At 42.0% G+C, this 14,567-nt stretch overlaps 1 protein-coding gene across 2 annotated transcripts; it reads left to right on the top strand.

Moving 5' to 3' along the window:
• The first annotated feature begins 486 nt into the window (after positions 1-486).
• mmel1 (membrane metallo-endopeptidase-like 1) lies at positions 487-12,718 on the top strand. 2 transcript variants are annotated; one of them, XM_048255933.1, is made up of 25 exons: positions 487-648; positions 1,415-1,495; positions 2,312-2,469; positions 2,912-2,956; positions 3,363-3,422; positions 3,756-3,917; positions 4,034-4,114; positions 4,892-4,987; positions 5,604-5,722; positions 5,908-5,973; positions 6,156-6,290; positions 6,593-6,682; positions 7,055-7,191; positions 7,411-7,504; positions 8,093-8,221; positions 8,562-8,660; positions 8,901-8,984; positions 9,114-9,214; positions 9,468-9,526; positions 10,527-10,646; positions 11,025-11,158; positions 11,279-11,344; positions 11,457-11,552; positions 11,841-11,917; positions 12,019-12,718. In XM_048255933.1, exons 3-25 carry the CDS (start codon positions 2,313-2,315, stop codon positions 12,116-12,118), a joined length of 2,307 nt encoding a protein of 768 aa, XP_048111890.1. In that variant the 5' UTR covers positions 487-648; positions 1,415-1,495; position 2,312; the 3' UTR covers positions 12,119-12,718. The 2 variants fall into 2 exon arrangements, with proteins under 2 accessions (XP_048111890.1, XP_048111889.1); XM_048255932.1 differs by lacking the exon at positions 1,415-1,495.
• Positions 12,719-14,567: the final 1,849 nt, after the last annotated feature.

Here is a 14,567-nt window from a genome sequence, read left to right as displayed (position 1 = left end):
CTCCTCTGTGTTACCTGAGATGGATGGGGAAAATGAACTTCTGCTAATTAGCCTTGTTTCAACATACTGCAAAAGCATGTATATGTATTTCATTTCTCTATAATGGCACAGTACATGTTTGCGCCTCAGCAGCATAGAAGATAAAAATGGGTCCTTGCTTTAATTTACCCTCCTCCTCCATCAGTGCAACCCATATATATGGAGGGCACCAAAGCCAGGAGAACTGTGGTTGCTCTGATAGCACTTCCATCTTCAGTGTTCCCACTTTAGCATGCAGCATTTCCCAGATACCAACACACCCTGATGGACCCGCGCCAGAGCTGGGCCACACCGGTCCCAGAGTCTCCCTCTCTCTCTGGATTGGGTCCTGTCTCTGATCCCTCCCACTCGCTCTCTCTCTTTCCCTCCCTCTCTCTCTCTCTTTCTCTCCATCTCTTCCCCTCGCACATGCTCAAAAGCTCAGTAGCATACTCGCTCACTCACTCACTCACACGCATACACACACGAACGCAGGCAGGTTTGGTGGCGGCCGGTGATTCTCTGCTTCATTTCTTAACACACCAGCTCTGGGTCCAAACTCAGGAGGGGTGTTTTAAGAAATTGAACAACATCTCAGGAAGAGTGCCAGACAGCATACAATTATCAAAGGTAAGCACTTTAAGACATTTCTGACAACACAAAAGCGCAATTAAACAAACTCACATGCTGTACATTCACATTCTTTTTCAGTAGGATTTAACACATTAAATGGAGTTTGATTTCCAGTTGTCTGCAACATAAATTATTGTAATTTCTGAGGCAGGTTCTGTTTACTATTACATAAATATAGTTTACATATTTTGTGGTGACTTTATTAGGTGTGCTATCTGTTGTGCATATATGGATGCCTGTGTGCATAATGGTGTCATTGACTTGGCCTTGTTTGGAGGAATGTGTCTCTAGCTCAGTACTGTTTTCTCTAGACAGCTGTATCTATGGGATGCTGCTTTAGGTAGAGTGGCAGTCATCACACAAACACATACAGAGAGAGAGGTGGAGAGAGAGGGGGGGGGGGGTTTGACTATAGTTCAATAACAGACACCAAAGCACTGTTAAGACAGTTACAAAAATAACTGTTAATACTGTTAATTTTTTTTCTTTTATATTCTCTCTGAATATGAAAATCTAATAGTACTTTTATTAGCCTACCTGTTTGTACTATATACCCCCGGTTATTCATGCATTTCAGAAAACACAACAACATGACAAAAAATTCACATGGGTTAAGTCACAGAACATGATGTTCTCACATATATTGGTACCTCTCACTAGCTTTCTGTAAGATACTAGAAACATTTTAACAAGATGAAAATAATAATCTGTGTAAATGTAGACTAGCATAAGAACTGCATATTGTTTTTATGTCTCTTAATAGCCGGATGCCTATGGTACACAGCTGCTGCAGCATCAAGTTAACGGATGCTAACACATTTAATCATTAAGACATTTCACATTGGTAAGATGTCACTGGGAAAATCACTCTGAAAATGACAAAATATGCATTCAATTTACGCAAGGTTTACTTCCAAGTTTAAGGAATGGTTTGATGGGTTTACCTGTAAAACTGAAAACATTCAGTTTATGCATTATAAGATTATTTACTGGAAATGTTTTTCAATTCTTGTACAAGGCAAAAGTGCAATAACAATCTGGCCTCTCAAACACACACACACACACACACACACACACAGAGAGAGAGAGAGAGAGAGAGAGAGAGCGAAAGAGAGAAATGTACAATTGTCCATTGTGTAGACTAGCTGTGAGAGCCAGTGCTAATTGCTGATGTGACACCTTCACCTGTACTCCATTCCACAGGTTTGCTCTGACAGATGTTGAGGTAGGCTATTGAGAATGTTATTCTTAATTTAGCACATGCAGTCTGTTCATTTATGAGTAGCCTAGTACGATCTCTTATCTGAGGAGAGTGCATTCAATGAATCCTTCTTTATTTTTTTATTTTTTTTTTTGATTTTCGAGATCTGTTGTCCAAGAATTGTTTAAAATAAAATCCTACTGTTGAGAAAAACAAGACGATGTGCAAGACAGTGGATTATGATGTATACCCTACGATGACTATTGGATGGTTGTAGAAATTTGAAAAATTGAGACAGACAGCTTGAAGGCGTTCAAAACTCACCCACCTGCATCACCTGTTTGGCTTAATTGTCATGAATTGGACATTTGGCACTCAGACACTTCAAACAACACTGACAAGCACTGCTGACGCTAAGCCACTTATAACCCACCAAGCGAACACTACACCTCTTTACAGAATGGGAAAATCGGAAAGCCAGATGGACATCATGGAGAAATCAGCCAAACCCGGGAAACATCGCTTGAGTGTTGCCGAGATCGGGTTGTCTGTGCTGCTGCTGTTAGTGAGCTGTGCGCTGGTGGGTCTCATTGTCCTTTACACGGCCGCAGTGCGAGGTGAGAGCCTGGGAACACACACCTCAAATTCTACTCTGCTAGTCCGTCCATTAAACCTTAGTAGCCTAACTGTTGTCTAAAATTTGATTAATGTAGACTCGCACATGCCATAACAATCAAGTATTAGCTTTCATTAGCTTGGTTTTCTAAGCGTAGCCTAATTTATTGTAAAAAAATACTTCTTGAGAATTATAAAATCAATGTGAATCTTGATAATTGCAATGCTTTTTACGTTGACCTAACTATCAACAATGCTACTGACCTTACTATCTTGGTTCCCATGGAAAAGAGGAACTGACCAGTTAGATAACGGTGACCGCAACACAGAAGATATTTGAAACAAGGTGCAAGTGGCAAGTCAAAGGTGTGCTCAATGCTCATCACATCATGGAGAAACATCTATGTATATGAACTGACATCTGTCATGAATTCTCTGTTACAGAAAGGTCAGACAGAACTGGTGTATCCAAGGGTAGGGTCACTGAAGGTATGCATTGCACTTGACCTAGTCCAAACGACTGAAAAAAAACAGCTAAACCAGCGCTTCTTGAGATAATTAGTTTCGCAGCCTCATTTCACACTTGCGCCATGTTTGGCACAGAGCCCAACATAGATTACCACACATAATGGTTTCATAGTCTTCCTTTTCTCTGTGCCCTTATCAGAAAATTCCAGAGAGCCATGGCCATTTTTACCTCAGTGGTAATTGTGTAAGGCTGTGTGCAGTATACATTCATGGCATACTGAGGCATACTGACTCTGTTTTAAAAGCTTAGTCCTCTTCTTTTCCGGAGGAACTCTTGCTTTGCCAACATTTTGCAAAATGTCTATCCAGAAATCTGCCAACTTTGCTCTTCCACTAATACTGTAATACATTTCTTGTTCATTTTTAGGGCTAATGTACCGTTCCAGTGTCAACAGCATATGCACCACTTCAGACTGTGTCACAGCAGGTAATGAGCAGTGTAGTGTCGTGGAGACAAGCAGCGCTGGGTAGCACTAATGGAAAACTAGGCTGTTTGTTTTTTTTCACCCAAAGGCTTATACGACTTACATGCTTTCCCCAAACAGTCTCAGCTCAGCTCTTTTTCTTGGAACTAACTGCTATTCTAAAACACTTGGGATTATAGCGACAGCGGGCCCCAGCATTTGCCTCATATTGAATTCACTGCTCTCATTTTACTTTGACCTTTGACTGGATGTACTGAGTACTTTCCTCCCTTTCAAGTCTATCTATCTATCTGAATTCCTCTTCCTATCGTTTCTTTTTTTTTTTGAAACCCCAGCGGCCAGGCTGCTCCAGAACATGGACCCGCGCACAGAGCCGTGTCAGAACTTCTACCAGTACGCCTGCGGCGGGTGGCAGGAGAGGCATGTGATCCCCGAGACCAGTTCCCACCACAGCGTTTTCGACATCCTTCGCGGGGACCTGGAGATTGTGCTCAAGGGTCAGCCTTTACTCCCTAAACGTAATGGGTTTTAGTGTCTTGCGGTGTCAACTTGGGTTTCTGGTGGTGGGGGTGATGTAATGTTTGCTTTTGGTCTGATGTGTGCCACTTGACAGGAGTGCTGGAAACACAGCATGAGCAAGACCGGGAGGCCTTCAGGAAAGTCAAGCTGCTATACAGCTCATGCATGAATGAGAGTGAGTGACAGACAGTAAGACACACATACACACACTCTCCAACACACACACACACACACACACACACACACACACACACACACACACACATATTCTTCTTTTCAACTGGTGTTTGTTATGAGAACAACATATGCTCAAAAGCAATGTACTTTGCATGTTCTAATAGTGGGAAAAAGGAACACTATCAAAACAAACACTCAAAAGATAGGACAGTCAGTTGGGTTCTAACCTAGGGTGCAAATTGCCCAATAATGGAATTCAAGCCATATTGCATCATGCGTTGTTTTATGTTAGTGGCAGGGTGGGAACGTGTAACTGGACTCCCACTCTCAAGTCCCCTAATCTCCACTGGAGTTATTGCATTTTTTTAGTGTCATGAGGACCTTAAACAAATAAAATCCAAAAGAAAGAACTACAAAACAAATACAATTAAAATGGTCTTAACAAACTTTCCTTTTGTTGGTTGTTATTCATGAGGCTTATTGTAAGGAAAGACCTTTTTTACCTAAAAAGAAAATCATTCATATTTTGTTAACCATTCTCTCTCTCTCATTCTCTCTCTCTCTCTCTCTCTCTCCCCCACACACACACCAAACAATCACACAATGCAGTAACAAACACAGCAAGACAGAGCCTGAACTTTAAGCTATGTAGAAAGCATATTATCTTAGTCCAGTGACAAGTCAGCTCAATCACAATATCATTATTAACTCTCAGAAAGATATGTTGCAGGAGGAGCACAAAGATTCCCTCTCATGACTCTGGCATCCCCTGCAGGTCTCATTGAGCAACGCGACTCCCAGCCTTTGCTGAAGCTCATCGAGAGCATTGGAGACTGGCCAGTGGCCTCAGACGACTGGAACAGCACAGCAGGTACCAAGAGATACCAGCCCTTCTTAATGCCCCATAATGGCTGCCTGTAGTGTCCCTGGCTCCTCTCAATGGGGCAGAGACACAATCAGACAAATACTGTTGTCAGGAGGAATTGGATAAGCAGCCAATTGATGGGATGTTCTAAAGGCAACAGGGGCCCTGACAGGAGTGATTCCTATTGGGCCTCCACAAACCTGTTTGATGATTGGTCAAAAGCCAGCAGATAAGGAGCCAGGAAGAGGGGCTTGTGTCCCTGGCTGGAATGAATTCTTATGACATCCTCTTGTCATCTTTCTGACTGCCCTCCTTTTAATCATGCTCAGGCCATCAGTCGCCTTCAGATCCAATTCCCTACACAGAGACATTCAGAAGCTGTGTGGGTGGCCTATGCATTGACATGACAGCTTCAATCATTAAAGCTGATGTTAGTTGTGCCTCCTATACGTTATTTCACACTATATGGCCGTATTGATAATATAAAGGTTAAATTCCTAACGCTAACTTGCATATAACAGTGTGTATAAACATTTAAATATACTAAAACAATAAATAGCATTCATGGTACCTAAGAATACTTAACTTAAAGAGTATTGCCTATGTTTTTGATATTTGACAGAAGATTCCTGGAGCCTGGAAGACACTCTTGCCACCCTTATAACCCGGTTTCACAAAAAGGCTCTGTTGGACATGTTTGTGTGGACGGACGACCAGGACTCCAGTCGTCACATCTTACACGTATGGGCAAAAAGATTCTCATACCTTACTGTGCCATTAGCCATTAGGGTGTGCAGACATTTATTTTCAGTATAATGTTTTCTATAGATTTTTGTGTAGTTTCTGAGAAAAAAAATACATGTACATTAATGCTTTAAAAGATGCATTAATGTAATATTCCCCAAATATTTCATAATTTCTCAAAGATTGATCAGCCTGGACTGGGGATGCCCTCCAGAGACTATTACTTCAATGATGGAAACTACAAAAGGGTATGTTTTTTTATTTTATTATTATTATTATTATTATTATTGTATTGTTGTTGTTGTTGTTGTTGTTGTTGTTGTTGTTGTCAGTATTACATTGTTGTTATTCATACATGTTCAAGTAATTGCACATTAACACTTGCTTTATAAAAGCAACATCATGTAGTAGTATACATTTGATATGGCAGGTGAGAGAGGCCTATCAGCAGTTCATGGTTACCATGGCGAGGATTGCCCGTGAGGACAGGAACCTGACCCAGGACGACGAGCGTGTGTGGGAGGAGATGATGCAGGTCATGGAGCTGGAGAGAGACATTGCCAATGTGAGTTTATGACAAGATACACATCTGATATTTCCTCACTTAGTAGACCCATTTATTTTAAGTGACTCAATGTACAGGTGTAGTCTTGTATTTCTACCCCTTTGGTATTTAACTCCATGACCTTTAGTGTTAAAAGCAATTTACTCTATAAGTAGAGCACTAGAGCAAGAATATCTGTTACAGAAACAGGTTAGAGACTACAGGTATATGGTACAGGTGACAGGTGAGGCCTAGGAAACAAGGTGATGAAATGGAAAAAAGAGGTTGCTTAACAGCACATGGCTCATTCAATCTCCCTACAGGCTACTACGCCACCTGAGGAACGTCATGATATCACAGTTTTATACAATAAGATGACCCTCAGCGAGCTGCAGGAGAACTTCAGCCTCAATGTGAGTTCAGACTGGCGTTACATCTCTAAATGGAAATTAGAACCTAGTCTGCACAAGGAATCCTAAAAAAGGAAAAGGAGCTTTTACTGAGAACTTTTTCCAGGTTCTCGGTTTCCACCCTGGCAAATTACAATGTATGTTCCTAAAAAAGAAAAAGAGCTGCAAAATATTCTCTGAAAAAAAAACATCCATTGTTTAAAAAAAAATAAACTGTAGAAAGGACCCCTTCCTCGGCTGTTTTTAAAACCCCTCTGTTCCTTTGTTATATCAGTGTTTCAGAATCATATCCGTTACAATGCAATGACACAATTGTAAAAATAAAAGTTCAGTTCACAGTTCACAGATGTTTGTTGATGTCGCATGGCTCTCCAGGGCTTCAACTGGACGCGCTTTATTCAAGGCGTCATGTCCAGTGTGTCCATAACAGTGCACCCGGAAGAAGAGGTAGTAGTCTACGGAGTCCCGTACTTGGAGAGGTTGAATGATGTCCTCTCTAAACATGATCGCAGGTCAGACTTTTATAATGAGTTTTATACAGACTTTTTTCACCATTGTTTTAAAACATTTGTGGAAACACAAACAGGTGAAAATGCTTTGCTATAAGGGAACAGCTATTCAATCTAAATTGTGTGTGTGTGTGTGTGTGTGTGTGTGTGTGTGTGTGTGTGTGTGTGTGTGTGTGTGTGTGTGTGTGTGTGTGTTGTGCGTGTGTGTATTCTCTGCTGCAGGACTCTGCAGAATTTTCTCACCTGGCACTTAGTCATTGAGAGAGTTGGCGGTCTGAGCCGACGCTTCAAAGACGCTCGAGCACATTATAGAAAGGTCAGACCAGAGAACAGAGACAGACAGACACACACACACACACACACACACACACACACACACACACATAATGCACAAAAAAAAAAAAAACACACACACACACATATAATGCACACACACACACACACATACACATACACAAACTCACACACACATATGCCCACGCACGTGCACACACACACACACACACACACATACACAGTCTTAGTCTTTATATGCTGAGTCTTTATATGCTGTTGGCTCAGATGTTTATAGTATTTTTGTTCTGTTTAGCTGTTGAGCCTCTTAACAGTTTTCAGACATTTAAAGGGCTCCAAGATCTAAACAGCTAATGCATTCGTAAATAATTTTTAGCGTCTTAGGGGAATTATTTAGTGTGAATCAGGGTACGCACATGAGACTATTCACTGATGGTGTTCAACCTTGTTTGGACAACATACTAGATGTAAAGTGGGAAACAAATCACACATCCAAAGTGTAGTAGTTCTATGTAATGGCTTCATATCCTCTCTGTGTGTGTGTGTGTGTGTGTGTGTGTGTGTGTGTGTGTGTGTCCGTTTGTTTGCATTTTTACACTGTGTACTCCAGGTGTTGTTTGGGACCACAGTGGAAGAGGCTCGCTGGCGCGACTGTGTGCGGTACGTCCAGGGAAGCATGGTGAACGCTGTGGGTGCCCTCTATGTCCAGGAGGCCTTCGCAGGAGACAGCAAGCGCATGGTGAGTCCCTCATTGTTGCCACTTCCTGCGTCCTCTGCCAAAACAGGAAGATCGGTCAGCTCATGCCGTCACTGTCCCACCTTACAACTGTTTAGACTGACCGGGACACAGCCCATTCTCATGGCTGTTTAGTCTACACAAGGATGGATGGCTTTATGCTTGACATCTTATGTTTTGGATTTCGGGGGTTATGAGTTGTGAGAGGTTATGAGTGATGGTCTGTCACCCTTTCAGTGACGCAGGAGACCCTTCGTGTGCTGTATGCTGTTGACGTCTGCCTGCACATGTCCTGTACATGTGTGCCACGTCTGTGCGTCAAGGTTTACATTTTTTCTCACAGGTCAGTGACCTCATCCGAATGATGCAGGCTGCGTATATGGACACCCTGGAGGAGTTGAACTGGATGGATGTCGCATCAAAGGAAAAGGCTAGAGAGAAGGTGTTTTGATTTTTTTTTTTATTATTCTGCATATGCAGACAGACTTTCCCACTTTTCGGGATTTATTGACAGTGAATTGAAAGTACACATTGCCAAAGAAAGTTCTGTAACCATTTGAAATAATCTTCCAAAACCATAATGATCAAAAGTTATATTGTGTGAGTATATTGTGCTGCCAGTTGTAAGACTACGCTGCGTGGGAACAACAAAAAGAGACAGTTGATCTATTTTGTATCCAAGGTGTTGGCAATCAAGGAACAGATTGGCTACCCTGACCACATCCTGGAAGAAAACAACCAGAAATTGGATGAGGAGTATGCCCATGTAAGTAATAAGCGAGGAGTCATTATCTCACTCCACCAGTGGAGGTTCCAGTACTGACAGACAGAAAACAGATATATTAGATTCCTCAGAGGAACTCTGGTGTTGACTGAAGTTTCTGTTTCAACATAGCTGAACTTCAGTGAAAACTACTTTGAGAACATTCTGCAAAACCTGCAAGCCGGGTCGAAGAAGAGTTTAAAGAAGCTCAGGGAGCCAGTGGACCCAAACATGTAACTTCATAAGGACACACACAGAGACACACACACATGCACACAAACACACACACACACACACACAGCACACACATGCACACACATAGACTTATTGTTCAGTGTCATTACATGCATATTGAATGCTTCCCTGCCACCCCCCCCCCCATACACACACACACACACACACACACACACACACACTCAAACACAGATGCATGCACACACACAGTGTACCATTCAGTTCACCTTACTTGGTTCTCTGTTTTCTCAGGTGGATCATTGGCGCAGCTGAAGTGAATGCGTTCTACTCTCCAAACAGAAACCAAATAGGTGATTTTTTTCCCCATTAAATATTCATCAAACAAATAGAGACTGGTGATTAAGAGAAGCTTTCTATTGGATTAATCACATAATCACGTACCTACCATCATAACATGAGACAAGTGACAGTATAAGTAAACCCTTTTGTTGCTTGTGCCTATTTCAACCATTTTTTTATAAATTGGAGGATAAATGAGAAGGTAGCAAAGCACAAAGTATCCCACAGCCACTACCCGCTACCTCACCGTCTCATGTTGTATCAGGAGGCCAGCAAGAAAGGAACACTGTATTCCCTTGTTGCCTGCTGTTCCCCTTCCACACCACTTATGGAGTCCCTGTGTCCTCAACTAAAGAGCCTCCACTGAGAATAATGACAGCCCTACGATGCCGCTCTTTGTTGTCAGAATAAAAACTAGTTTTAAGCTCCAGTGCTCACGAAACTGTACGACTAAGAGCAGCCCCCGACTCCGCGCCAAGCGCAACACATTACCGGCCCGTCACTTAACGCAGCCGATTGCAAGAGCGTAAGGCGATTATGCAGATTGGGCGCCGCAGTCACGGTGTAATTAGGCTGAGATTGCGGGTTTTAATGTTCTCGGACGTCCTCGCGGTTCCTGGGGCGTGATGCGGTGGTGATATACTATAGGTTTTTACTGGAGTGCTTTGCTGCTTGCTTTAAGAGATTTGAAAAGAGCTTACTTTGCAGACATAAGCAGCTGAACAGAAGTGAACAAATTATACCAAAGCCCAATCTTGTTTGAAGATATAAAATAACTATTATGTATGTGTGGTCGGGCTTATTACAAGAGAATAAATGAATTGGTGTTTTTTTCTAAGTCTGGAATGTTCCTCAAAGTTTTCTTTTACTTTGCACTTTGTTTTTCCGTGTTTCACAGTTGTTGTGCTTTCCTGTGAGACCGCCCTATCATCTGTCTGTTTATGTGACTAAACGGGCTTGCCTTTCTGTTGATCTGTCTATGTTTATTTGTGTCTTGGTCTTGACCCATAGTTTTTCCTGCTGGAATTCTGCAACCCCCGTTCTTCAGTAAAAATCAGCTCCAGGCTCTCAACTTTGGTGGAATTGGAATGGTGATCGGGCATGAAATTATTCACGGGTTTGATGACCATGGTGAGATGATAATCTCTTTATTAGGACTCCACTCATGTCATTCATTCTCAATTGACCAACAACATCTTTGCCACTTTGCCATGATTTAGCAGTATGTGGAATACCATGTCACCATTTGCCAATAGCACATTTTTATGTAGCTTTCGGTCAAATGCCGTATTTACTTAATCACCTCACGTGTAAAGTAATGTCTATAACCCAATGCAGTTCATGCCAGTTAGTAATATGAAAAACCATCAGGTATCAAAAACTAGTCATGCCAGCCTGAAAGTAAGATAAGAGTAGATAAGTCCAAGCTTGTTCAATGACATATGCCTTAAGTCAGATTTCTGATTTACATCAGAACATATAGGAATCTTTACATATCTTTACATTTAGGTCGTAACTTTGACAAGGATGGGAACATGTATAACTGGTGGAGTAACTACTCAGCAGAGCACTTTAAGGAGCAGTCTCAGTGCATGGTGCACCAATACGGAAACTTCAACTGGAAGTTGGCTGGTGGACAAAACGTAAGTGAGACTCTATGGAACGGTCCTTAACTTATGAACCTTCTTGGATGACCAGCTTTGAGGCTACTTTGAGCTGTACAGAAGAGAGCACTAATAGACCTCTTGTTCCTGTCCAATTAGGTTAGTGGCATAAGTACCCTTGGGGAGAACATTGCCGACAATGGAGGAATTCGTCAAGCGTATAAGGTGGAGTAGTTCGATGTTCTAAATCTGTTATGGAAGGCCTAACTCCGAAAAAAAAACCTCTCATGTAAGTGTGTGTGTGTGTGTGTGTGTTTGTTTGTGTGTGTGCAAATAGGCGTACCTTAAATGGGTTGAGAGAGAAGGTGAGGAGCCTCGACTGCCTGGTCTCGACCTGGACCACAAACAGCTCTTCTTTCTCAACTTTGCTCAGGTGAGCACTCCAGGGAAATCTGATTTTCCACCCCTCACACACAAAATAGTACTAACACCTAATGAGATTTTCTGCAGAACACAAGTAGCCTGATAGGTCATTCACACACTATGCAAAATGGCCTAGGGACTAAGTATGCAATTACTGCTGAATTAAGCCTCACATCACTGGATCTCGAATGGCAGAGAGCCTCACTTCTTTTGACTCTCTACTCTGCATTAGCTTGGTGTTTGCAAATGCAAGCTTCTGCAACTTAACACATGTTACGGTTTGGCTGTTTTTTGTTAGGTGTGGTGTGGTGCCTATAGGCCTGAATTTGCCAGCCAGTCGATCAAGACAGATTCTCACAGCCCTTTGGAGTACAGGTAAGCCAGTCTCCTCTATGTATCTGTATGTCTATCAGTCCATCTTTCTTCTTTTCCTTGTCCTAGCATGCTTGCTCATAATCCTGCTCTCTCCATTCCAGGGTTCTGGGGTCCCTGCAGAATTTCGAGGCCTTCTCCGAGGCATTCCAGTGCAAAACAGGTGCCCCCATGAACCCAGAGGTGAAATGCAGAGTGTGGTAGCCAGCGTATGGCCCCCTTCTCTTCCTCCTCTGCGGATGGATTGACTTTGTGATTCGGGCAGCAGCTACTGTAGGTGCCTAAATGTAATTTTGAGTCACAACCATACAATAGTGGTACACTGCCTTATATTTCACCTGATCCCGTGACATGGTGAATATAGATACCTACCTTGATATGTGTAGTGTACACAAAATCGTATACACGTGCAATGTATGGAAGCTCTGAGACTGCCCTTATGTGCAGAGGTCTAGCTTTCACTCTACAATGAAATACGTGGGGGCATGAGGAAAGAAACTTGCTTTTGCGTGTGTACAGCTACTTAAAATGTAGCTATTAGTCTATCGTTGGATCTGTTTTTCCTGTACTTGTTGCTAAGTGACTGTTGCATATATGCATATATATATATATATATATATATACGCTCTAAAAATATGTTTGGACCGACCATCTTGTATGATGACGTGATGAAAATGTCGGGATCTGTGCACGTTTTTCATCATATAGAGCAAACTATGAACGTGTTTGACAGCATCATGTGCTCATGTGCCATTATTTGAGGTTTGCGTAATTTAGCTTTTTTAAATTGAGATCCACAATATAAACATATATATATATATATATATATATATATATATATATATATATATATATATTTGAGATTATTTTCAGCCTTTTACAATTTATTGCTTGGGGTCAAACTATGTGTTTGTTTTTTAACTGACTGGATACATTTAAATAAAGAGCAGGTTTTTACAGTGTGTTATTTGCATGACTCAAAGTCGCAAACCGACACACCGATTAACAATCAGACAGCTTTGATTGTGATCAGGATGGATTTACTGTATTTGTAACAGGGCTGATACAATCCCTACAAGCTAGAGCAATTCAGCTAAAGACTCTATGACTGTTAACTTCACACACACAGCTTTACCTGTTCATGTTCAGTGTTCACATTTCCACATTTTCAGTGTCCAAAATTTTTTTGTGGGGGGTGGGGGCTTGATATTTGAAATATCCTTTTACTGTTGATTATTTCATGAAACTGCCTCAGTATGTGAAAAATGCATATCCATATATGTACAATGGAGGCACTGAATGTATTGAAAGTTGGGTGACTGTTGGGTACAGCATTCACTAGGCCCCTTTTCAAATGTATCAGTTGTTTATCATCTCTGATGTTGGCTAATATGAGACATTTCCTTCATACCTGTGCCTCTGAAGCTTAGCGTTGACAGTGCCTGTGGTTTCCTGCGCTATCAGTCAGAGAGAGGGAGACAGAAGGGAGGTCTTATGTAATGCCAAGGAATGTTCTGTTGTTCCACTATCAAGCCACTTTTGAAACAAGGGAGGCTTTGTTAATTTGGAAAGGAAAGGCGTTCTGTACTCCTTCAAGGCCCGGATGAGACCTGGGTGAGCTCTGTTTAGTATTCTGCCCCTCTATCTGCCCCATTCTAAGGTGTGTTTACTCTCCTTTGTCGCCCTAGAGGTCAACCCTTTCCTTTTTGGAAAATATTTTTTTACAGATATGGTTGGATTGAATTAGCAGCCTACTTCCTATATCTTCTGAGACAGTGTTTGTCTGTACTTGATCCTGTTGTGGATGTGGACACGATTACTTGCATAAGATCTCAACTCATATTCCTTCTTGTAGGAACAGTGTGTCAGTCATTTGTGATGGCTGTTGACTGTGAGGTCAATATGTCAATAGATGGGAATATCCCCTGACTTCACCTCGACAGCGTAATTTCTAGGGAACCTTGCAATGATGTTGGGAGAATAGGCAAAACTGAGGCTGAGACAGGGAAAGGGTCTTGAAGAGAGCATATTGGGTGACAGTGGCTTGACTGAAAAAGAACGTTTGTCCCTTTCCTATCTCTCAAATTGATCATCTGCACAGAGATTGGGGTGGTGGTGGTGCTGGGGGGGGGCAGTAAATATGAGTAGCCAACAGGTGTCCTGGCTGGAGGACAGACAGACTCGGGGGAAATAGCCTTGTCATTAGGGCCCCTGCCATGGCCACCGCTGTTAGTTCCCTGCTTGATGAACAAGTAATGACAGCGGCACTAAAGAGTTGAGAGGTAGAATGAGAGAGAGAGAGAGAGAGAGGGAGAGCGAGAGAGAGAGAAGGACTTTGACAGAAAGATCAAATAGGATTTAGATGAGTGCACACAAGACAGGGGTTTTTAGAAGAATAGAAATAGCGAGATGTACTTCTGAGAACTCGTGCGATGCAGCCAATAAAGAAACAAATGATGCCTTGGGCCATTCATTCTGACTGTTATCTCTGGTCACAGAGACATGAATTTAAATGTGCATGTCTGTCTTTTGAGCTTTATTTCTACCTACTCTCAGCCTGTCAATGGTCATTAAGTACTGTTACATACATAGAGAAATAACTGCACTATGACTGCAATGTTTTAGAATTTAGCTTATCCAATCATTTCATCAC

This window comes from Alosa alosa, chromosome 10 (genome assembly GCF_017589495.1).
Source record: "Alosa alosa isolate M-15738 ecotype Scorff River chromosome 10, AALO_Geno_1.1, whole genome shotgun sequence".
Classification (NCBI taxonomy): Eukaryota; Metazoa; Chordata; class Actinopteri; order Clupeiformes; family Clupeidae; genus Alosa; species Alosa alosa.
This window is presented reverse-complemented; position numbering and strand designations above follow the sequence as displayed.

Coding starts and splice junctions, on each gene's coding strand:
- mmel1 (XM_048255932.1), top strand. CDS start 2,313: ATGGGAAAATCGGAAAGCCAGATGGACATCATGGAGAAATCAGCCAAA. Junction 3,918..4,033: donor CCTGGAGATTGTGCTCAAGG/GTCAGCCTTTAC, acceptor GCCACTTGACAG/GAGTGCTGGAAACACAGCAT. Junction 7,192..7,410: donor CTCTCTAAACATGATCGCAG/GTCAGACTTTTA, acceptor TCTCTGCTGCAG/GACTCTGCAGAATTTTCTCA.